At 42.3% G+C, this 25,841-nt stretch overlaps 2 protein-coding genes across 3 annotated transcripts in view; both read right to left on the reverse strand.

Annotated features, from left to right (window-relative positions):
- Positions 1-4,590: 4,590 nt before the first annotated feature.
- Positions 4,591-11,486, reverse strand: LOC115177243 (neurexophilin-1-like). The gene is made up of 2 exons (XM_029737845.1): positions 11,292-11,486; positions 4,591-6,043 (listed from the first exon to the last, which is right to left on the reverse strand). The coding sequence occupies exons 1-2, from the start codon at positions 11,364-11,366 to the stop codon at positions 5,282-5,284; spliced, it is 837 nt and encodes a 278-aa protein (XP_029593705.1). The 5' UTR covers positions 11,367-11,486; the 3' UTR covers positions 4,591-5,281.
- Positions 11,487-12,098: 612 nt separating this feature from the next.
- LOC115176978 (thrombospondin type-1 domain-containing protein 7A-like) overlaps positions 12,099-25,841 on the reverse strand; it is a 103,235-nt gene continuing 89,492 nt past the window's right edge. For both annotated transcript variants that reach the window (XM_029737407.1, XM_029737405.1), the window contains 10 exons: positions 25,044-25,159; positions 24,254-24,371; positions 20,117-20,262; positions 19,178-19,352; positions 18,595-18,768; positions 17,450-17,545; positions 17,230-17,315; positions 16,659-16,872; positions 15,938-16,025; positions 12,099-14,207 (listed from right to left, as the gene is read on the reverse strand). In XM_029737407.1, coding sequence (XP_029593267.1) covers positions 14,117-14,207; positions 15,938-16,025; positions 16,659-16,872; positions 17,230-17,315; positions 17,450-17,545; positions 18,595-18,768; positions 19,178-19,352; positions 20,117-20,262; positions 24,254-24,371; positions 25,044-25,159 — 1,304 coding nt within the window. In that variant the 3' untranslated portion in view covers positions 12,099-14,116. The remainder of the gene's footprint in view (positions 14,208-15,937; positions 16,026-16,658; positions 16,873-17,229; positions 17,316-17,449; positions 17,546-18,594; positions 18,769-19,177; positions 19,353-20,116; positions 20,263-24,253; positions 24,372-25,043; positions 25,160-25,841) is intronic.

Consider the following 25,841-nt stretch of genomic DNA (forward strand, 5'->3'; position numbering starts at 1 on the left):
TATCTGCTGTACATTAAAGCTATGTCTGGATTTGATGGGAAACAATTCTAGATTGTTCATGTAGATTGATTGTTTTTATTAATCCATAGGTTGGGAGTCACACATGCTTTCCCAATATTTCTTTCTCTCTAGAGCAATGACCAGTTAAACCCTTTTTTTAACCTAAACTTCTCTGCCCATCTTTGTTACAAAGTAGTGTCTGTTTCTCTCTACCTTTCCTCAGTTTGTCACTAGAACATGATCCAGATTCCAAGCCGAACTCCTCAGTGCCCAGTAATGATTCATCACTTCTTCTGCTTGTGTTTGAAGATTAGTCTGTAGTACAGATACATCCTCACTGGGCATCCAGGCAGCTTAGAGGCCAAAATCCATAATCCCTTCCCCTTCATGGGAATTGTCCATGCACTTTACTACACTGCAATACGGTCCCATTTTCAGCAGGCTTTCAAGTCCCAGCCACTGACAACCAGTGATGTGTAGGTTGTGTGTTTCACCAAGTGTTGATTTTGAGCGTTAGATTGAGATATTGTACTTTGGATCCCCAACTTATCAACAGTTAAGGGTTGTCAGTTACTCTCGGAACTGATGTGACAAGCACTCTAAACTACTCAAGAATATTTGCTTTTAATAGGTCGAATGACATTGAAATCAAGTCTTGTCATAGTTTCTCTGAATTTCACTGTACAACAAATAGCATAAGCCTTTGTCAGGAAAGTAAAGCACTATCTGTTAATGCCATTGCCTGGTTAGTTCCATCCCCACACTGTTTGGCATGCTATGTGGCACTGACGGCAGAATTCACGTCACTGTGTTGGCACAGAGTTTGACTCATTCAAGGTTGAGCCTTGATTTAATGGTGATGCATTTTTTAAGTGCATCATCTCTCTCTCTGCGTAGCACCTAGTCCATCTCTGTCACAAACACTGCCTTTCTATCCAACCTTTTGCGGTAGAGGTAGGAGGAGTGGTTCTAGAGATATAAATCAATTGAAAACTAACCCCCAGCTCAAAAACATGCCGACCCTGATTGTTTCATTGCCAGAATATCCAAGGCGGGGTAGCAGCAGAGTAGTTAAAAGTAAACATGGCATTTTATACATCAACTGGTCATGAATCATAAATACTTTTATTTACATGTCTAGATATGTTTTTTTTTCTGTAATTGAAATGGGGACCAAACATATTCAGACAAGGGAGCTGGGCTCAGCCTCTTCGCTCGCTGGCAATACATAACGGTAGCAGGGAAATACAGCTACATTGTCCCCGCTGATTGGAGGGCTAACACAGATGGTGGGTAGAGGAATGTGTGACAGGCATGTAATCCGCTTAAGCCTCATGTAATTTACAGGAGCCAATGGATCCTTATCTTAAAAAAATGTCAATACTTACTTAGGTGTCATCTTTAGATCACACAATTTCACACTTACCATTGATGCTACATCAGAATGATTCAGCCCTACTTAGCGTAATGTGTAAATATAATATTGTATACCCAGCTGTGTAACTATTACGCTAAATTGGGTCATTGTCCCTATGATCAGAATGTGAATTTGATTAATATGGTCAAAATTTCCAATTGAAAATGCTTCCTCAAGTCACCTTTAGATAGCCCTCTATGGAACATTTGATTCATGGCTTGATTATCTTTATTCTATTGAAGCAATAGGTTGAGTAATAGTTGACCTGCTTTGAGTTCCAGTGAAAGCTGTTGGAAATATCCATACAGAGTTTGAAAGGTGTACCAGCTGACAACATGAACATGTAAAAATAGCTTCAGAAACTGTCTTAATGAATATAATGTGAGAATGTGTAGGTGTGGAAGCCTACTGTTCCCGAGAGTAGCATAGACAGATGTTCATATGGTGGGCCAATTGCACTCAAATTATGTCAAATATGAATTATCTTCATACAGTTGAATGTTGAATAGAATTACATCCTTTTCCAAATGGCAACAATTTGCCTGGAACTGAGTGACAAAAGTTTAGCATGTCAAATATTGCTGCACGAGCAGTTTGACAGGATTAATAGAGCGTAAACTTAATTTCACGTTGCCACAATTCATTCTATTCATATGGGCTAAATAGTAGTATTCATTTTGCAGCATATTTAGGGGCGAAGTATTCATACCTAGTTCTGCCCAGGGGCATTAATCCAGACTAATGAAACGATCCTATCCTCTGTGGCTTTTTAATCTATTCACTGGGAAAGTAATTGACAAACCACAGTATGTGCATTAGGATAGCTCCATCACCAAAGGACAGCTGTCACTAAAGCAATTAAAATGACAAAGTTTAATTAATTCTCTCTAGTTTTACCTGATATGAGACGTTCACAATGAATGAGCTTTCATTTCCAGGATAGTAATAGCGTTTGGACGAGAGCAATTCATTTGTAATTCAAAAACCACAAGCCATTGTCTGCAAGAGCTTTAATACGTCAGTATTTCACACAGAAATGAACACCACAGATTCAAAGCAAAACACAACATGAATTCTGCAATAACATAACAAGATATGAAATGACAATAATGAATTACTCTGGAATTAGATGCCAATTGCACATACTCAAATAAGTCATTTGACATCCCATTGGATTATCTGTTTATGAGTGATGTGCTATTTGGTCACTAATATAGATGTCATATCAGATAAAGTGCTAGGCTAACCAAGTGTACCTAGCCCTACATATAGTAAGTGAAGGACTGCAACAAGCATGATACTTAGCATGCTTTTAGCTTAGCTTCTTGAAAAAAGACCAAGACACAGTTAATTACGGAGCCAACTACCTCCGACACCAAGAGAGCAGGATCCCAATAACTTTTTAATCCACCTAAATGTCAAGGCAACGTTTACAGGTTTCCTCCTCCTCCCAGTCTCCAATGGCTGCCAAAAGGCCAGCGGTTAGTCATCTGTTTACTCCTGCAGCTGCTGGGTGTCATTGGGAGTCTGAAGGAGAAATCCCCTGATTCTATCTGCCATTTGTGACAGTTCCCCAGACCACATTAATCAGGAAGTTCTCTGAGAGCAGGAGGAGACCAGAGGCTTGGTGTATGGCTAAGGCCCAGGACAACTGCACCAACGGACTGGATCTGGTATGGGGGATAATTCACTCATTAAAAGCTTTGTGTTAGTCATGCAGTAGTATATTACAGATGGAGGGTTTCATTCATAGAAATGGTACCAGATAGAGCTTAGACTCAGAACCAAGTGCAACTATCGGACATCATAAAAGAGTGCAGTTGAATTCATATATATATATTTCAAATAAATAATAATTAGCCATACATCAAGTATAATGTATTACACAAAATGAAGACGAGTGGCCAGTTTGGCAACATATTTAACTGATCTTATACAGAAAATTACTCTTTATAAAAATGGAAGACCCATTCGAATAATATAATCTGAAACATTTGTCATCCAGTAGCCATGATGACAGATAACTGCTCTCAATTTATGAGTCAAATGTTAACGTTTTTTTTTCTGTCAGCTTTGTTCATTCACATCATAAATCCCTGTTCACACTCTCTTATCACATAGGCCCCTCTCTTCACAGGAAACAAACCCTATTTCTTATAAAGTACCTTGTCAAATCTTCCATTCCATTTTTCAGTTGTGTCAACATCAAACGAGTCTGTGTGCAAGTGTACAGTACTGAAGACCCTGCAGTAGTTGACTAGTTAGATGTACACTGCAAACCGCATAAAAAACTATACCTCAAGGTGCCTATCAACCTCATAAAGGATTTCTATTCCTATTGTGTATCAGTGTAATTCCCGAACATTATTCTCTCACACAGGGATGACAATCACAGTGATGGTTCTCAGAGATGTTTCACAATCAGCTACAAGCATCACATTTGCATAATGAAAGCTCAACGGCCAAATCGAAAACACAGTATCATTATCGTATAGTGTTATTACATCATCATCATCCAGAATTTGCGTTATTGATGTCAGAAGTGGTTGTTATAATGTGTGGAGAGATGCCCCTGCAGTTTAATACATGTCCTCTGGCAAGCAGCACATTTTATGCTGTAACTTCCTTTGATTTCATTGATTTAATGTTTTATAGCGAACAGAGTGGGGACTCTTTACTGTGTTTTTTCCTCATGGGGCAAACATAAATGGTAATTTTTTAAATATTGAAATACACTTAGATCCATAATGAATGAAAGTCCTCCATTGATCTGATTTACTCTGCATTAACTTGTGTCGGATAGGATATAACTGAGGGCAAGAGATTGCTATCAACATGGCATCAATGTCAGAGCTGAAAATCATTGGTAACATTTTTTTCTTCGTTATCTACCAAAAACAATGTACACTGAGTATACAACACATTAAGAACACCTGCTCTTTCTATGATATAGACTAACCAGGGGAATCCAGGTGAAAGCTATGATCCCTTATTGATGGTATTGGTTAAATCCACTTCAATCAGTGTAGATGAAGGGGAGGAGACCGGTTAAAGGAGGATTTTTAAGCCTTGAAACAATTGAGGCATGGATTGTGTATGTGTGCCATTCAGAGGGTGAATGGGCAAGACAAAATATTTAAGTGCCTTTGAACGGGGTATGGTAGGTGGCAGGCTTCACCTGTTTGTGTCAAGAACTGCAACACTGCTAGCTTTTTCATGCTCAACAGTTTCCTGTGTGTATAGTCCACTGAGACTGAAAAAGAAACAATTTGAAAGGATCTGTATTTCTGGCTGTCATACAGATACAAACAAGCAACGAAATAGATGGCACGTCTTAATGCGTTCTGACACTTTCCTTCACAGTAAGTCGACATCTACCTATTTCATTTCCGCTTTGTAATCACCAGTGACAAACAGAAATGGACAATGAGAGAGAAGGAAAATGAAAAATGCTATTCCATCAACACACAATTAGAAGATCAAAACAGTTTCTAATAGAATAAAGTGGGCTTTATCAGTTATTATTTACATAATGACAAATCTTCAGAGAAGGCCCCGGCTGAGCACTTTCTTATAGCTAGTGTAGAGGGTCAAAATACATGAGTAAAAAGTATGCCAAGCCAGGAAATTTTGCGTCCTAAATGCTCGTACAATGGCCATAGGGAAGGTCTGCTCAGTGTAGCGATCTCACAAGCAGCAGGGATGCATTGGCTTTAATAATACCTTTTAACAGTTCTGTTCCGACAGTAAAGCATCCTCCTCTGTTCTATTGAGGGCCGTGCCAGCCTAGCTCAAATCAACTGACACCTCTCAGGAGCGAATGCCCTGTCTGTCTCTGTTTCTTTCCCTTAGCCGCTCAGCCAATCACCCGGTGGGGAGGTAGGGAGTATCGCTGTGGTAGTTGTAATCCGGACACACTTTCTGCACCAGCTTGTAGTCGGTGCTGTAGAAGGAGATGTAGATGCAGATGACTTTGAAGGGCTTGGAGCACAGCCAGGACACATGGCTCTGGGTCTGCTCCTGAGGGCAGCTCTGCGAGGGGTCGTGGGAACACAGCGACTTCCTGGTGCCCTTCTCCACCTTCTCATACTCCACCCTGCAGTTGAACAGCTTGGTGTCTTTGGGCTCGAGGACCGTCGACTGCTGCAGCTGGAACTCCACGGCCTTGGTGGGCGGCACCAGCCCCACCGACACATTGCCCTGGCCCGTAGCATTGTGGCGGAAGTAGACGCTGAACGTGCCGTTGCCGTGGTCTACGATCTTCCCGGTGATCAGCAGGTTGAGCTTCACTGTCTTGATGTTGGAGTGGAAGTCGCCCCAGCCGAACATCTTCTTGAACTTTCCTGTCTTGACGATGGGTCTCCTCTTGGATCGGGAGCGGGGGTCATGAAGGCTAGAGGTGTTGTGGAGCCAGTCCCAGAGCTCCTGTTGAGGGTATGGTTCCAACTTGTCATAGTTCAGATCCAGGCCAGACAGGTTCTTGTCATAAAAGGTCTGGGAGAGCAGACGACTGATGGATAAGTCCTTGCTGGTGTCTGTTGTCCAGAGGTCCTTAGCTCTTGACTTTGGTCGCTCTGACTTCAGAACGTCTGAACTTCCAGATGCAGATGAATGGGCACTTGTAACCTGTGGAAAACAAAGAGACATTACAATCATATATCAATGATAAAACACACCAGGCATGCCATGATGGCATAATGGCATAAACCATTAAAAAAATAGGTCTGCTGTGTAAGATAAAAGTGATATGTCCTTGTGTCATAAGCGTCGTAAGGGACAGACCAAGGCGCAGCAGGTATAGTGCTCATCTTCGTGTATTTATTTAAAGAGAGTGAACACTTAAACAAAATAACAAAAGACAATCAACAGTTCTGTAAGGTACATAGACTATACAGAAAGCAACCACCCACAAAAACACAGGAAAAACAGGCTGCCTAAGTATGGCTTCCAATCAGAGACAACGAAAGACACCTGCCTCTGATTGGAAGCCATACCTGGCCACACATAGAAAAAGAAACATAGAAATAGAAAACTAGAACCAAAATCCCCTAGAACCAAAAAACCCCAAAACACACAAAACAAACACCCCCTGCCACGCCCTGACCATACTACAATTACAAATGACCCCTTTTACTGGTCAGGACGTGACACCTTGATACGCCATTGTTTTGTTTTATACAAAAAGATCATACATGAACTGTAGGTCTGAAATGGCAATAAAGTCAATTCCCATTTGAAATTCAGTGATGCTGAAGGTCGTGACTAATGGATATAGTAAGAATATGAGACAAATCCAGTGCATGACACAATTGCCTCATATGAACACAGTGTCCTTTATCAAGAGTAAGGACATTCCTATCCTGCCATACATATAGATGACTGAAGCGTTTATTCAGTAGCCTACAGACGTGATGCAACACCAGACTATTACCCGTGAATGTACCCTGAACGGTTGATTGATGATTCCTTTACTTCGGCCCTCATAATAATACAGATGACAGGGCTAAGATTCCCACTGCACTTCATGAAGAATGGTGACAGTGATGGCCTAACCCCATCTGTGGAACGTGACAGCAGATCTATCTGGGCAAAGTCTTACATCTTGTACCTTTACCTCAGATCAATACTAGGAGAATAAGGTCTTCTCTCTTTCACAAAGTTCACTGGATGACATTGCGGTAGGGTAGTCAGTATATTGTAACAGTTATAGTGCGAATGCATGTTAGATTTGGACATAGAATACTTCATTTGAAAAAGATCATTTGTGGTGCTCAAACCTAATTTCAATCTCATCTTTGTTTTGGGCCAAATTTGACTTCATACAATGAACATGAAAACTATGAAAAAAATTGTGCAAAAACCTAATTATAATCTGCCATCATGATTTAATTTCAAACTTTTCTTCAACAATGTGAGTTATAAAGGGGACAGTTTTACTAAACTCGGGTTAAATAATTGCCTCCTTATAACGCTGAAGAAAAGTTTCAAATGAAATCACACTGCAAGAATAGAATGACGTTTATGGTATTTTGTTGCACTTTGCACAATTATTTTGCGCTAAGAAAATGTCGCTGCAATGTTCTTTAACTTATACATTTGTGTTCTCCATCTGAAAAGAAATAGGAAAGGTTGAGTGCTTCAGTTTCATTGAATAGGAAGCATGACCCATAATTCAAATAAGCCCCATTTATTTCCCAAGGCTTTCTCTTTCCTGATTCATTAGCAGTGGGGTCTCCAATGACCAAATGAAAAATAGCTTTCATAGAGCTGTAATTACCTGTGCTGCTAAATGACTGAAGCTCAATCTCAATGGATTCCCCCTATTCGGAAGGACAGCCAACCATTTTTTTTCTCTCTCATTTAACCTCTATTTATCCAGGAGAAAGACTCGAGGTTAAAAGCTTATTTTGCGAGGGCGACCTGGAAAATAAAATATTTCGTTTTCCCTTTAAGGATCTCACAACATATATCCCATTTAGTTGATTCAGACATGTTTCTCCTAAGCAATCATATGCACAATTACACTGTATAGGGTACATCTTAAATTCCCAACATTTTCTTGAGCGCTAGCTTGGTCCTTACTGTCTTGTCATGAGGGTTATTATACTGGGTTCAACACTGACGTGCAATTAGCTTTCATCTGAAGCACCTGACAGCCTGTGCAAACTGTCATGGTCGGGATTAGAGGGCTCCATGTCACATTCACAGAGACCCCAATTCACGGATTATAACCAACCTGTAATCCACACGACAGAGATTAGGCAAATCAAGGCTCTCCTGACTAAACCAACATTTACATCAAGGCAGCCTTGTCTGAGGAAACAGGGGAAAAGGCCAAGATTACCTCGCTCTGTTTGAGAGCATGTGAGACGGAGAAGACAGAAAATTAAACATGTTTTGCTGGTGTTAAATGGAGGTGGAGAAACAGGTTGTCACCAACAGCTGTACTGGGGTGAATTTGAAAAATGTGAGGCATTGCTCATCAGCCAGTTCTAAATCTCACTTTTTGTCAATCTTACCTGTGGCCTCAAACAAACCAGAATTCCTGCACAATTACACAAATGCTGGGATGATTTTATCATGGAGGACATACCCTGTTAAAACCTTATTGGAAATACCCTAGCGAGTCCTATTGAAAATACCCATAGACATAATGTGGTAGACACAGTAGATGGATGAACCTGAATGATATCTCTTCCTGTTAACACATCCTTTCCCTAGAGAGAGGAAGATAAAGTATGGGACTGTACAGTAGCTTCCCTTAAGATAAGGAGGATATGCAATAGGTTAAAATCCCAATACAGCAACAATGTCTTGTTCTGATAAGACAACCCTGGTAGCTAAAAAACACCTAGGAGAGATTAAAAATGTGTGAGCTTTCATTCACTGAAATAGTACTGCAGCTGGAACTCCTAGGGGGGTTTCTGGGGCAGACTTGTCTCTTCTGACAGATTGTTACCATTTTAGCAACTAAATTGAGTGAATTCTGGGTGCTGCGATTAGCTGACACTTCCGGTTAAACAGTCATTAGAGCTGGAATGGTTGGGACCAGCTATCTCTATTCCTATTCAAAGCAACAATGTCGTCCATCTTGTTTAGGTAGTTGGAGTGGTTTGTTTACCATAACTTGGCTCAGGATTTTGTGTTCTAGTGAAACAAAATTGCACCATGTTGATGAATCAATATACATCCAAGAATCATGGCCAATCCACCCATTCTATTTAGCATATAAAGGATCTTCACTGATATGACATACTTGAGGTCCCTTTCAACTCTCAGCTACCATATGTGCCTAAATGAATCTCAGAGAGCACCTTACAGCACACTGGTCAATCAGAACCATTCAGAATCTGTGAGTCCACAGGGACATGATTCCATCGTTCAGTGAGCAGAATGGAATTGGATCTAAGCGCAGTAAGACTGTATACATCTCCAGGGATATGTTTTAGGGCAGATGTGGCCTACTCTTCTCCTGGAGAGCTACTCTCCGCAGGGTTTTGTTCTAGCACTAATCTAACACTTGATTCTACTAATCAGTAGCTCTCCTGGGGGAGCTGGCCATCACTTCTTTAGGGGATCGTTTGGTTGTACTGATATCCAAATTGATCTTGGAAAATGTAGGATTTTCTTTCTCTGATGTTTTCATGGATCAGCTATAGCATTCTCAGAGATGAACAGAGATCAACATGAAATCACCAGAAAGCTCGGTCTCCATGTTACCCCCACTGTTACCTGAGGGGGTCAAAGATTATGGGCTTTAGAGTGAGGCATCTCAAGACATCTCAAATAGGTGTGAAATAGAATGATAGACTATCAAACATAGCAAACATAGGGCTGTATTATCGCCGTGAGGTCTGTAGAGGATCAAAACGGTCAGCAGTTGGACTGAGGGTATTATCGTGGCAAAAAAATCTAAAATAGACTAGTTTCTCCAATTCACCCAGCGGATAAATACATAATCATATTATTTCACACACGAGTTGGTTCAAAGGCATCCAAAATAAGTTTGCGAGGTTCCCATGGGTCTGTCAATCTGTCGAAGGAGCTCGAGGCTAGAGTTTAGGATGCGCCGAGCACGAAACAATTATGAGCACCCCATTAAAGCATGGCGAAGCAATTTGGAGGCGAAGCCTGGAAAAACCTTCACATCAAGTGGTACAATTGAGAGTAAACACTTTCTATACATCCAACACTTCATGTTTACAGTACTGTAATGACATTTTACAGTAATATAGTGTTAGTTTAATATAATTGCATCATAATCCACTGAATAAAAGTGTTCCTTAAAGAGAAGGCTTCATTAGTTCAGGGGATAAAATGATTAGTGAGACTAGTCAAGTGTGAAATTGAGTTTATAATTTTCAAGACTGCGAATTAAATTCGATAATGGGAGTTAAGTCGTAGAAACAATTAATATTAATTGACTTATTTCAATCACTATGCAAATGAAGTGATGATAACCCAAGGTAACTATTGAAGATTAGTCAACTTTGTGGGATTAAGTTAAAGTAATGTGTAAGAGACAATTGGGCCTGTTTCTCTTGCTTGCCTGTTGACAGATTTACCTCATGCAGGGTTACTGTGTACCAGAAGATTATTAACACCACTGGGATGTCAGAAACTGTGATGGCATTACAATAAAGATATTATGTCAAGCTTATCAAAAGGTGAAATGTCAAGCACTAGTACTTTTCAACTGAATTGAGTGACTCAAATGGGAGAGTAATCTGAGTTGATTGATTCAAATTAGATCTACAACCATCAGAATGGGAATGACAAAATGTTTCCCTCTGCCCACAACACAATAGTACATCTATTAAAACAATAGATAAGTCAAAGATGGAAAGACGGAAACTTCATATTCATCATCTCCAGCACCACCCCAACATCAATATATGTGAAAATGGCGCGTTTCTATGTTTTGTAGTAAAAAAAGATAAAGGAAGATTAGTGTTTCCAATGACATCGTCGGTGTGCGTCGTGTGATTTTAACCAGTTGTTAGTATGCATTGCCTACTAATTGTCTACTAATTGGTTGACGAGGTCATTGGAAACATCTTCTTTACTACAAAACATAGAAACGCGCCATTTTCACATATGTTGATGTTAGGGTGGTGCTGGAGATGATGAACATGAAGTTGAATTATGGTGACATTTCCCTTTAAGAGTAAAATCAAAACTGGTGCTCTCCAAGGTGCTGAAAAGTATACTCAAAATATGTATGCAGCATATACATTTACCAAACACTTGTGAGTAAAAAGACCTTTGGAAAAATGCTATGGCACAGACAACATCTGTACATTTAGCTGGTAGCTTTGAACTCAAGATTTCAAAAGACAGAAACACTTATTTTTACAACAAAAACTCAACTTACCATAGAAATGAGTGACAGGAGAACAACGCACCAACATGTGGACTTCATTCCTCTTGGTAGTCCTTCACTTTTCATGCCAACCTGTACGCAAAACCCTTTCTTGAAAAAAATCGAATTTACTAGGTAAAAATGCCACAGCTAGAGATAAATGACAAAAGGAAACCTGAAAAAGACCCTGGAGCAAATAGCAGGGATCAATCTTCAGATTGGCTGAGGGTTGAAAATCAAATGCTCTGTCTATGTTTTCTCTATTGGAAGATATGAATGATACGGTCTTTGTTGCAGGATTAGTGGCGGTGTTGCGTGAATGGTAGTGCTTGTAGGTCTGATTGTCAGTGTGATGTGATGTTTTATAGAGTGAGAGAAAGAGAAGAGAGAAAGAGGCAAAGAGAGAGGGAGGGATAGAGAGAGGCAGGAAGAGGGAGAGAGAGAGAGAGGGGCGAGAAAGAGGGAGGGATAGAGAGAGGCAGGAAGAGGGAGAGACAGAGAGGCGAGGAAGAGGGGGAGAGAGAGGGAGGAAGAGGGAGAAACCGAGGGAGAGAAAGAGAGAGAAAGGAGAGCGAGGGAGTGAGTAACAGAGAGGCAGGAAGAGGGAGAGACCAAGAGAGAGAAAGAGAGAGAGAGGAGAGCGAGGAAGGGATAGAGAGAGGCAGGAAGAGGGAGAGAGTGGGTAGAAAGAGAGAGTTGGAAAGGAGACTGCAAGAGCCTTGCAATATAACTTTTCATTTGTGTCTAGAGAGACATCTAGTGGTACATCTAACATAATGACAGTACACACTAGAAAGGCATCAATCAACATTTTCACTGTTAACTTAGTATGTTTATAACATTTTCTTCATTTATTTTTAGTTTTACTTCCGATACATATATAAACAATCTTTACAAAACGACAGAGTCTTATCTTTTTTTACAACACACGACTTGCTTCAAGAGAACCCCCATCAGTAACATCATACTTTGCAATATTCAAACTAAACATTTCTGTACAATACAAAATAAATGTTCACATATGTTGACCTTTTTTTCAAAAAAATTAAAAAATGTTATTATTTACAAGGAAAACTAACAAAAAAGTAAACATTCTCCTCATCAGCTGTTCTTCTAGCTATCAGGCAGTGGTCGAATTCTGCCACTGTAGAACAGCGGCATCCTATTTCCTCTGTATTCATATACTGTAATGAAGGCTGCTTAGATGGACCTCGATATATGCAGAATATACGATGTAATATTGTACGCCGAGAGAACAAACTGCATCATTATCATATGTCTAAGGGCACTATGATATGGGTCATTGTGAAAAAGGACATTTCGATAGTCTTAAGTCAGAACTGAAAACAACTGTAGTGTTCCTAGAGCCTTTGTCCAAGAAAATGGTACTGTTTAACTTCCGTCTAAATTCGTCAATCACCAAATTCATCAATCATTCATCACATGAATCAATGACATACAGTTTAAACCTGTGCTACACCCATTATTAAATATGTTGGTTTCATGAATGTATATGGTACTGTAGATAGTTTATCATTGACAGTAAGGCAGAAGTTAGGTTTGCGTGACATTAGAAGTTAGATAAAAATACAATAGTAGTCACACACATTGTTTTAGCTTTAGAAGGGTTTTGTTTTTTGCCAAACAAGTTATCTAAAAAATAAGAAAATCCATTTGCCCATTTATCTTCCATGTACATATGGGCTATGCTTCATATTTACAACATTGAAACCATTGGAAATATCTAATTGTAAGCAAGAACAGAATCAATGGTCGTCATTTAAGTAGTCTCTTCAATTTCATTCGGGCATAGACAGGGACAATACCAAGCAAACTACAGTATATAGACCACAAAAGATACTGGGCCAAAAACAAAACGAGTTGTGACAAAATAAAATCTATACATATTTACTATTGATTCACACCCCCTGTGTTATAGAATGTGACATCATCTCCAGTTTTCATGTATCCATGGCCTTGAAAATGCCTATTATTTTCACATTTTGTTTCCAACTGCATATGGTTGTGTCTTAAGAGAGGCAATGTTCTATGGCAATACAACGTATAAGTCATCATGTGCATATCATGCTGCACTAATATAGTGCAATAATAGTGCCTGAAACAAAGCAAAGGGGAGACAGGCAATAGATCCAGTAACCAGGGATTGTTTCTCATCTTGTGTTCTCTGTCTGTATATGTTTATCCTTCAAGATAGGCCACTGCCTAGGAATCAACCGGAAACCAAAAGTATCTCTTTGTTTGCGACCGAAGAAGGAGATTTCAGTCAAAATCCAGAAAGGAAAGGAATCCAAGCCTTTTCATGGAGATTTTCTCCCCTTCCCTGCGGTGACTTTTGGCAACGTGCGAACCGTCAGTGCATCCTAAGCCTGCAGCTACTCAACGTTTCAGTGACAAGCAGAAAAACACGGCAAAGAAATGAGCTTGTGCTGATTGTGTTCAAGGAGAAAAAGTTTGTCTCTTCGCAGCAGCCCTTCCATTTGAAAGCAAAAAGGACAAACAAAAAAAGGCAATTTCATCATAGTGAGTGGAGGCCGTGAAGGTATTTTCTTAAGGAAATATCACAAAAGAAAATGGGGAAAAAAGGAGAACTGCTGCTTGAATTGGACTAAACCCAAATATCTCTAAGTGGAGAAATGTTTCCTCAATTCCAATTTCCATTTAACTCATGAGGACCCAAAATGGATTCAAGGTGGCCGTTGGTCTTCTTCTTCTGATCTGCAGATGAAAACATCCCTGTCTTTCCTATGATGGGATATGTCTCTTTGTTTTTACGGCAGGTGTGGCAGGACTCTGGAGGACTAGGCTATCCCAGAGTCCTACATGTCAGCGTCCCCGTCATAGGCTAGGGTGAGAGGTTTCAGTCGGTTGTTCATCTGCCTCTGTCTCTTTGGTTTCTTTGGCTTTTTGCTAAGAGGAAGAGTAGACAATATGTTACTACCCTGCCTTACAATATGTACACTACAGTGCAAGTAAAACACCAGCAGCACTAGAAAGTGGCATACTATTATGTCAGTTATAACATATCGCTGCCTTTGTTCCAAATGAACGATATCTCTATTAAACGGACATTTCGGAAGACATGGGCATATTAAAAAGATAAAAAGCAAGTTAAAGGTATTAGTATGCCCATTTGCATTAATATCTGTCGCCATGCTTCACTTGACTTCTATGGCTCTGAGCTATAAAGTACCTTTTGTATTGGCTCTGACAGTGCAAGAATATTACAGAGCTATTTAGCAAACATCACCATCCTAGGAAAAGAGAAGCACTATTGTTGTCCTGCAATCATTAATGCCTCAAAAAGATGCATGCATAAACGCTTACTTCTACTGCATGCGTCCATATTTCTTGATGGTAGTGTGAACTATCGTGCATAACTAAAGTCAGCAAAATAATACATGTTTGTGACATGTATGGTAAATAGAGGATAAACAGGGATGAGATGGCAGAGGGGATTTGATAAAAGCAGGGGAATGTCGCTCCTGCTCTAAAATATATTAGCTATTTTTCATGGCCACCAGAAGGCAGTATGACACCTTCATTGTGCCATTTTACATTCAGTAAAATGAATTAGTCTACAGGAAAAGGCCTGAATTCAGTCATAATGGGGTTGAATTTTTAATTTTTTAATTGTTTTAATTTAACCTTTATTTAACTAGGCAAGTCAGTTAAGAACAAATTCTTATTTACAATGACAGCCTACTACGGCCAAATCCAGACGACGCTGGGCCAATTGTGCGCCGCCCTATGGAACTCCCAATCACGGCCGGATGTGATACAGCCTGGATGCGAACCAGGTACTGTAGTGACGCCTCTTGCGCTGAGATGCAGTGCCTTAGACTGCTGCGTCACTCAGGAGCCCAAATCAGTCAATGGTTGTCACATTAGTAGTCACTTAACCCTGGTCACATATTTTGTTCCAGGCCAACACTAACACTTCTGAGTTAACTAATCTTCATCTTGAGTCGTTGATTAGTAATTGAGTGTGTTAGGGTCTGGAGACCACTGCCCTAATGGTTTAGGTTAATGATTTGGTGAAGGTAAGGTCATCCTAAAGTTGGAAGACTTCCTACGACCAGGTTCTATCTGGAGCCTACCACCTATAGTATGAGGGACCCCTAGAAGGTGATTTCCTGGGACCTCACCTGCACCAGCAACTTCACACAGCTGGTCAGGCAGGACATGTCATGTGACACTGGTGGAGGGGTCACAGGTCAGGGGTCAACGATTGGCACTGCAGCTACTCTTTAGCTGCTGCCCTGGCCGCTGCCCTGGCCGCTGCTTTGGCCACTGCTTTGGCCCAACTCTTGGCAATCGGGGCACATATAAGTCAACTCATGTACATTTTGGCCCATCCAGACCACCGTCCCATTGGCATTGGACTCGGTGGCCTGAAGATAGCGGCGGAGGACGCTGTAACTGCTGCTGGCGACAGATGGCATGAAGAAAACAAAACAAACAACAACAAAACAATAAATACACCAAAAAGATGAGGGGGGGAATGAACCGACTAACCACTAAATGAAAAGGTTCAAAATCTAAAATCAAATCGGACCAAAACAAATCACTACGGGGATTTTTGAATGAATGATGAAGGGATGGATGAGTAAAAAAGGAGAAGCTCAGAGCGGACTCACCAAGCTAGGTATATCATAGACACTATGAACATGAGCAGTACCAGGGCTCCGGCTGCTACACCATATACCCACATCTTCAGCTTGCCATCTGTGGAGGAGGGAGAGCTGTCAGTTCAGCTGGCTACACGGCTGACTGGGTCTACTTTCCATTCGTTTCTGGCTTTGAAAATGTTGATCTGAATTGTGCTTTGGAGGACCTGTCTAGACAATCTCAACCTGTTGAAAATGGTAAGAGCCCAAGTGCCACTTACTGCCTCAGTGACATGCAGCACTCTAACCAGAAAGCACTATGGTGTTAACCAAGCAAATTAGCTAAGAGCGTACAGGACATTTGCATAATATATAGTATCTCCTGTATTGGCTGCAATCCTGTTGCAGCATCTAACCAATCATCAGCCACGTGCTTCCTTTTCATTTCATGCACTTATTTAGCAATGACGAAGCAGTAGCAGAGAAACATTTTCCTCTGACCCAAACTGGTCCTCCCATCACTTTACATTCTTGCTATATTTGCTATTGTCAAAAGTGTGTGCAGAAATGTAACTCGCATAAACCAAAAGCTATAAAATCTATTTACTGTGGTCGACGTAGCTGCATCTGTAAGAAATAATGCCCCCCGCAGCATCTATCTAACTTTCATGGTTTTACTTTTTGTACTCTGCACCTGCAAGTTACTGAATGTGTGTTCACTACTTTTACTCTAGTGACGTAGCTGGTTCACCTGGTCCAAAGGGCTGCAGGTACCAGGTGCGTCCGGTGTGTCCAGGCTGTATGGTGGCAGGCAGGGTGGGGTTGATGGCACGGCTGGTCTTCACGTCAGTCTTCTTGTCCCCGGCTGTGGGGATCTCCAGGATGGGTATGGGGGAACACTGGTTCAGCTGGCCACTGGAGGACATCACCTCGGTGTAGCCCTCCTCGCACATACACACGCCAGCCTGAAGAGGGCAGTGTTACACAAATACTGTTCACTGCTGTGTCTGAATATGTTACTATCTGTCGAATCCTTGCTTCCTCTGTCCTTGTTTCCTCAATTCCTTTCAAAGCTAATTGGAGGAGGAGGTCAGAGGGAGGGACCTTGGATCCTCTCCTTTGATGCACTTTCAAGGAATTGAGGAGACAAGGATGGAGGAAGCAAGGATTTGACAGGTATTAATGCTTTCAGACGCAACCACGGTTGTCAGCTTGTCACTATCTGGCCATGCTAGAATGGACTGAAGTGCAACACGTTCAGAACACAAACCTAATCTGAACCACTCTCACTAAACATAGATGACTACCCGTGAACAGCTCACCTCAGTGCACAAGGACATTGGCATTTGACACGGCGGGTCACAGGAGTTGTTGTCGTCCCCTGGAGGATTGATAGGGGGGCATCCTCCTGTAGGTCAAAGGTCACCAAAGATGGATCAGATGGCATGTGATTGGTCAGATCTTTAGGCTTTGATGTCAACTCTAATAAGGTATATGGAAAGAAGTGCATTAAGGCATCATTGAAGGTTTAGTAGTGCCTACCTGTGACGTTGAGTCCATCAGAGCGCTGACACCAGGTGACACGAGAGGAGCCTGACCACGTGCTGCTCATCCACTTGTACTCAAAACACTCCCCATCTGTTAGAGCACAAGACATAATGATATCGATAAGCCATTAAGTCAGGTACAGAACAGAGCCAAATTGAATTCAGATCAGTTCTACTGAATTAAACGGAACTTAATTGAACAGAGGGGTGTGGTTCGATTTTTACATTCTGGATGAAAGGCTCAGGCTTTTGCTAGATGGCTTAGCATGAACGCTGTTAATGTTTCATCAATATCTCCATCAGTGCTCCAAGTGACCCTTATTCTTTAGGGAGCCCTCTGTAACTAATCACCTGCAAAACCAGTTCAACTCTATCGTAAATGAGCAATCTAACCTTGAAAAAGTTTGATTTTTCTCTCAGTGCTTGCTGGCTACAGTATCATCGCTACAATCAATACAATAGATTTTTTATAGTGTCATCGGTCAGGGTATAATGATCTGGGGTGTTTCTCTCTCGTTCTTCCTCTCCCTCTCTCTCTCTCTATTCCCCATATTGCTTCCTCTCCCCTCTCTTTCACTCCTCTCTCTCCTGTTTTTCCTCTCCATCCCATGTCTCGCTCCTTCCCACTCTATCTCCCCCTGTCTCTCCTTCTTAAAGTGCACCGGGCCACCCCATCCCCTCTCCCTCCTGGGCCCACAGTGATGCTTATAAACCAGGTCATCCCAGCAATGGCTGCTGTGGGGCGGCCGCAGCAGTGGGGGAGAAAACGTGGGACTCCCCAGACAGAGCCCAGGGGAACATAGTGGGGCTTTGGGGATTCACATAACACTGTATGCTCTAGTCTAGTCCAACATGAATAAGATGCCTGAGGGACCATGCTAGTACTGTATATAAACATGAGGAATTTGTTTAGCCATATTTTGACCTGGTAAAATAAATTCCTCATGGGGGATGTTATTTGACTTCGATGAAAACATAAAACCTGGGTTGTATTCATTAGGCACCAAATGGAAGAAAACAGACTGAAGCAGGAAGGGACAACCTTAATTGTCCAATAAAAGAACATTCATTTTCGTCTTCCATTGCAAAACATTTAGCTTGTGTGCCCTAATGAATACAACCTTGTTTTCCCAGTCTCACCAATGCAGGGTCGGGACTCCCAGTCCTGGTCAGGACACAGCTGGACATTCTCAGGCTCCTGGGCCATGACGGCTCGCGAGCGCACCTGGACAGAGCCAAAGTCCACGCCGGCCCCTTTGGCACACACACTCAGACACGGGCTCCAGTCAGACCACTCCATCAGGTAGCATTCACCTACAGAGGGAGAGAGGAGAGAGGAGAGAGGAGAGAGAGAGAGAGAGGGAGAGGATAGGGAACCATACAGTTGTTAGCCTCTTGGTTCCATTTGGAGTGATATGCCTAGAGAAAAGACAACAGAGCAAGAAACACAACTAAAGCTGACCAAGTCAGGCTTATTAAACTCTTGAGGTTGAAGAACGTCTATTACAGTTCAAAGCAGATTGTTGTCGATGTAATGTATGTGTATATCTGCATAAAAAGGAGATGTTAAGAATTCACAGTGTGCTTTTCTCTATGCTGTTTTTGTACAGGACTTGGCTTCATCTAGATCTATGCTACCACCCACACTACCACGATGCACAATATAAGTAACAGCACACCTACATAAGACGGGAGCGCTGTATACAGTTAGCTGGTTGGTTACCTGGACAGGGCAGAACACAGGTCTCCTTCAGTATGATCAGTTTGTCTCTGTTGACAGCCAGCTCCAGACCTCCACACAGCTCCTCCTCCACCATGCTGCCCTCTCCCTCTCTGGAGCCGTCCGACACGAAGCACGACAGGTTCCGGTAGCGAAGTCCCGCTCCGCATACCACCTCCTGGGGGAGACAGACACACACACAGAAACACACACACACACACACACACGCACGCACGCACGCACGCACGCACGCACGCACACAAACACACACACACGGAAAAGTCAGATCATGACCTCTGTGTCTGTTAACTGAGTAAAAGGGTCAAAGAGAGAATAAGACAGTGTGTGGTGTAGCCTACCTCCACCCTGCACTCAGACCAGGGAGAATAAGACAGTGTGTGGTGTAGCCTACCTCCACCCTGCACTCAGACCAGGGAGAATAAGACAGTGTGTGGTGTAGCCTACCTCCACTCTGCACTCAGACCAGGGAGAATAAGACAGTGTGTGGTGTAGCCTACCTCCACCCTGCACTCAGACCAGGGAGAATAAGACAGTGTGTGGTGTAGCCTACCTCCACCCTGCACTCAGACCAGGGAGAATAAGACAGTGTGTGGTGTAGCCTACCTCCACCCTGCACTCAGACCAGGGAGAATAAGACAGTGTGTGGTGTAGCCTACCTCCACCCTGCACTCAGACCAGGGAGAATAAGACAGTGTGTGGTGTAGCCTACCTCCACCCTGCACTCAGACCAGGGAGAATAAGACAGTGTGTGGTGTAGCCTACCTCCACCCTGCACTCAGACCAGGGAGAATAAGACAGTGTGAGGTGTAGCCTACCTCCACCCTGCGCTCAGACCAGGGAGAATAAGACAGTGTGTGGTGTAGCCTACCTCCACCCTGCGCTCAGACCAGGGAGAATAAGACAGTGTGTGGTGTAGCCTACCTCCACCCTGCACTCAGACCAGGGGCTGTACTGCCACCTGTAACAGGGTCTGACAGGACAAGGTTTCCACTGCTCCAGCTGAGAGGGACAGGGACGCCCGTCTCCCTGGGACCCCTGCACCACCACCCTGCTACGCCACATCCGCCCTGGAACACAAAAATGCAGTGGCATCATTAATGTGAGACACTCACTGGACAATTTGTCTTGTACAAATGTAGGATCTTAATTTGATCACCCTGTCGCAGGAGAACTTTCCTGCAATGCAGTGTAGTGCATTTGAGGTTGAAAAGGCTCCTGAAGTAATTTTCACTTTGAAAATTCAGACTTGATTTTTCCCTTTAAGAAACACCTTCAAAAATATCCATGAATTATAATCCAGATAATAATTCACATTTCCTGTCGGTGAGGATTATTTTCCTGCTGTAGCTAAACTGACTCAAATGAAGATTCTAAATCTGTAGTCGTTACAGTATCACATGTACCTAAAGACATGTAGAAAGTCTGCAGACATTGGGACTATTTTATTCAGAAAGAATGCTTTGACTGTAATTCACATCAACATATGACTGATGTCTGAATAGGGAGATGCATGAGCATGGTCTACAAACCAAACGCAGCAGTGATCTCCGTCTAGACAAACGCATGTCAATGATGTGTTGTTCCCTCCTGTATTATTTTCCTTTCTTTTGAATGGAGCAGCCTGCTCCTTTGTTTTAATGTGAGGTCATTCACCATTCAGTACATTCATTTCAATTAGCTCACGAAATGTAATTACAGTATAGGCCTACAAACAGTTGCTGTGTGTATTTATGTACATGTGTGTGGACTCCTGTGCGTCTCTGCGTGTGTGTTACTGTATTATTTATAGGTTACTGTATTAGTCGTCCCTAACTGCTTGACAAAGGCAGCTCTTGAAAAAGCCTGCTACACTGTTCTGTGCTCCAGCCATATTGATTACCTCTCTACTTTCACTCTTCCACTTGAGCAAAATGACTTTTCCTTTCTGTTCTGCCAACTACTGCCTTCCTTTTATATAACAGCAGTACAGGACCATATGACGTGGTGAAGTCTCTTATGTGTAATGGATCTGGTGTGCTGCAGTTTGAGCATTTTGTAAGCTTTCTTGATTCTAAAGGCTTTGCAATGTGATGTATACAGTAGTTATACTAAGAGTGTATCATCTCAGATGAAGTATAGGTATTAAGTGAGCTAACACACACACACACACACACACACACACACACACACACACACACACACACACACACACAGATTGTGATTTGCTGTAACACACTGGTACTTCAAGTACTGCAGACTCAATGTCCACCTCTCCCTCGCATTCATTCCTCTCTTTCCACCCCTCGTATAAATCCATCTCACTGCTTCCATGCCACATACTCTTTCAAACCCATTTCTCCATCTCTGTTTTGCAATTGGTCACATATAACAGCTCATTTTCCAACACAGAGCCAGCAATCCTCTCTCTCAACCAATCAACAATGAACACCTGCTACCCTTATCAGACAGTAAAATACAACATTCTCCATCAGACATAATACTACCTCACATCCTGTTCTAGCCAACAGAACATCCTCTATAGATCAGGTGAGGATCCCCATTGCACCTTTAGCCACTCTTAAAACACTTATGTCTTGCCTGTGATTTAGCTGCAGGTGCTAGAGGCTACAGGCTGGCTGTTACTTCAAAGGGCTTCCCACAGGGCCGCTAGCAGACAGACATAATAGGACAGAATCAATTGTCTGATGCTGTACAACAACAAACAACAAAGGATAGAGCAGTCTTGCGATGTATGATGCAATCTCTCTCAGCTCAATGAGCAGTCTTGCGATTATTTGGGGGGAGTTCTCCCAACCCATGAAGAGTGTGACGTGTGATTGTTTTTGCGCAGACGGAGATCCCCGTGATCGTTGGTAATCTGACAGTGTAGAGGAGCTGTTGATTTAACATGGGTTGATAGCACAGTGAACGTAGAAAGGTGTGCATTCTATTACGTAAGGCCATAGGTTGAACGAAACAGAGTGAGATTTGAAGATACTGTATGACCGTGTTTAATGCCGTTTGTCTCGTTTGTAATCTATTTTTTTTTTCCAAACCCTGGCTGCTGAGATATTTTGTGATATTAGCTTGAATAGAATATTTGTAGGAAACAAAGCATTCAATCGTTGAACATTCAAACGTTCCTTCTGTAACTCATGCACTGTATCTCATATGGAAACAATGTTCATATAACCACCAAGATGAGTCTGGTTTGATGACCCTCAGGAGAAGTTAACCCATTAAGTGTCCTTCAATTCTTCTTGATCATCTCAGACGTTTACCTAGGAGCCATTGACAGTAAAAGGATATACGTATATATATACAGTGGGGGAAAAAGGTATTTGATCCCCTGCTGATTTTGTACGTTTGCCCACTTACAAAGAAATGATCAGTCTATAATTTTAATGGTAGGTTTATATGAACAGTGAGAGACAGAATAACAAAAAAAATCCAGAAAAACGCATGTCAAAAATGTTATAAATGATGTGCATTTTAATGAGGGAAATAAATATTTGACCCCTCTGCAAAACATGACTTAGTACTTGGTGGCAAAACCCTTGTTGGCAATCACAGAGGTCAGACGTTTCTTGTAGTTGGTCACCAGGTTTGCACACATCTCAGGAGAGATTTTGTCCCACTCCTCTTTGCAGATCTTCTCCAAGTCATTAAGATTTCGAGGCTGACGTTTGGCAACTCGAACCTTCAGCTCCCTCCACAGATTTTCTATGGGATTAAGGTCTGGAGACTGGCTAGGCCCCTCCAGGACCTTAATGTGCTTCTTCTTGAGCCACTCCTTTGTTGCCTTGGCCGTGTGTTTTGGGTCATTGTCATGCTGGAATACCCATCCACGACCCATTTTCAATGCCCTTGCTGAGGGAAGGAGGTTCTCACCCAAGATTTGACAGTACATGGCCCCGTCAAATGATGCGGTGAAGTTGTCCTGTCCCCTTAGCAGAAAAACACTCCCAAAGCATAATGTTTCCACCTCCATGTTTGACGGTGGAGATGGTGTTCTTGGGGTCATAGGCAACATTCCTCCTCCTCCAAACACGGCGAGTTGAGTTGATGCCAATCTGACCACAACACTTTCACCCAGTTGTCCTCTGAATCATTCAGATGTTCATTGGCAAACTTCAGACGGGCATGTATATGTATTATTGAGCAGGGGGACCTTGCGGGCGCAGAAGGATTTCAGTCCTTCACGGCGTAGTGTGTTACCAATTGTTTTCTTGGTGACTATGGTCCCAGCTGCCTTGAGATCATTGACAAGATCCTCCCGTGTAGTTCTGGGCACCATTCTCATGATCATTGCAACTCCACGAGGTGAGATCTTGCATGGAGCCCCAGGCCGAGGGAGATTGACAGTTCTTTTCTGTTTCTTCCATTTGTGAATAATCGCACCAAATGTTGTCACCTTCTCACCAAGCTGCTTGGCGATGGTCTTGAAGCCCATTCCAGCCTTGTGTAGGTCTACAATCTTGTCCCTGACATCCTTGGAGAGCTCTTTGGTCTTGGCCATGGTGGAGAGTTTGGAATCTGATTGATTGATTGCTGCTGTGGTACCAAGCTGCGGTTAGGAGCACTCCCTTTAAAAGTGTGCTCCTAATCTCAGCTCGTTACCTGTATAAAAGACACCTGGGAGCCAGAAATCTTTCTGATTGAGAGGGGGTCAAATACTTATTTCCCTCATTAAAATGCAAATCACTTTATACAATTTTTGACATGCGTTTTTCTCTATATTTTTGTTGTTATTCTGTCTCTCACTGTTCAAATAAACCTAACATTAAAATTATAGACTGATCCTTTCTTTGTCAGTGGGCAAACGTACAAAATCAGCAGGGGATCAAACACTTTTTCCCCCACTGTACATATATATTTTTTAAATGTAACCTTTATTTAACTAGGCAAGTCAGTTAAGAACAAATTCTCATTTACAATGACGGCCTACCAGGGAACAGTGGGTTAACTGCATTGTTCAGGGGCAGAATGACAGATTTTTACCTTGTCAGCTCGGGGATTCGATCCAGGAAACTTTCGGTTACTGGCTCAATGCTCTAACCACTAGGCTACCTGTCTTACCATCCAGTCCACACGTGTGCGAGCATTCCGACCAGGCCGACCAATCAGACAGCTGGCAGTTGACGGGACACTCCACCACACAGGAAATGTTCATCTGCCACTTCCTCTCCAGGCTCAGCTATGAAAGAGCGTGATCATTATCACTCAGTTACAGTATCAGTCACAACACCTATCATAGTGGCGTTCTGCAACAGACTGGTACAGCCAGCCCAGACCCATTACTTCTTACTTCTGTCTGACCCCTAGGTAAATAGCCTACAATTCTCAGGAGCCGCTGGTTCTGTTCTGGCACAAGATGGGCACCCGGCTTGTATAAACCCTATTATCCCTGATTGAGCCGGACTGAAATTGGGCCATGGGTTCAATAGCAGTGAGGTTCGTTTTTCTACTGCAGCCTGCAGGGTACAATTTGAGAGAGTCTGAATGGATTATGAATAAACTGTGTTGAATCTGATGGGGCTACAGCAATCCTCATGTGTAAACACTTCTAAATGTTTTATGAAGATACTGTACATGCCTGTCATTTTATTTGCCTAGAATCACTTGTGGCTGATACTGATCCAAAGAGATAATATATTACGTTATTGCTGCTCTTCTGAGCTAAATTAGTAATACTCCAAGGACACACAACTTCAAACTATTGACAGTACAGATGGTTCAGTTACTCTGGAAATGGTCCAATTTCAGTATCACTAGTATTGAATCAGTATTGACTTTCATCATAGTGGACCTGAATGAGACCTAGGATTGTAATCAGGAGTTGGGGATAGAGCGTTTAAGAGGATCTCACCTCCTTACAGAACTTGAGGTCGATAGACTTGCTGTCGCTGCGTACACAATCCAGCATCCGCGTCTTGATGCCATTCCCACACACAGCATTGGCACTTAGCTGACATGTGCTCCAGTCTGAGGGGGAAAGGCAGACCAGTATGAAAATCACACTCAAATTCAGGACAAACTCACAAACATACACTGAATATACTAAACATTCGGAACACCTTTCTAATATTGAGTTACACTCCCTTTTGCCCTCAGAACAGCCTCAATTCATCGGAGCATGGACTCTACAAGGTGTCGAAACGTTCCACAGGGATGCTGGCCCATGTTGACTCCAATGCTTCCCACAGTTGTGTCAAGTTGGCTGGATGTCCTTTGGGTGGTGGACCATTCTTGATACACACAGGAAACTGTTGAGCATGAAAAACCCAGCAGCGTTGCCGTTCTTGAGACAAACCGGTGTGTCTGGCACCTACTACCATACCCCGTTCAAAGGCACACATTTTTTTGGTCTTTCCCATTCACCCTCTGAATGGCACACATAAAACAATCCATTTCTCAATTGTCTCGAGGCTTGATAATCCTTCTTTAACCTGTCTCCTCCCCTTCATCTACATTGCTTGAAGTGGATTGAACAAGTGGAATCAATAAGGGATCATAGCTTTCACCTGGATTCACCTGGTTAGTCTATGTCATGGAAAGACCAGGTGTTCTAAAATGTTTTCTTTTCTCAGTGTACAGTATGGCCCGAAATGATTTATATATACACTAAATGGCTAACAGGGGGGCACTGATTTGAAGCCACCGCTCC

The sequence above is a fragment of the Salmo trutta genome, chromosome 37, assembly GCF_901001165.1.
Source record: "Salmo trutta chromosome 37, fSalTru1.1, whole genome shotgun sequence".
Classification (NCBI taxonomy): domain Eukaryota; kingdom Metazoa; phylum Chordata; class Actinopteri; order Salmoniformes; family Salmonidae; genus Salmo; species Salmo trutta.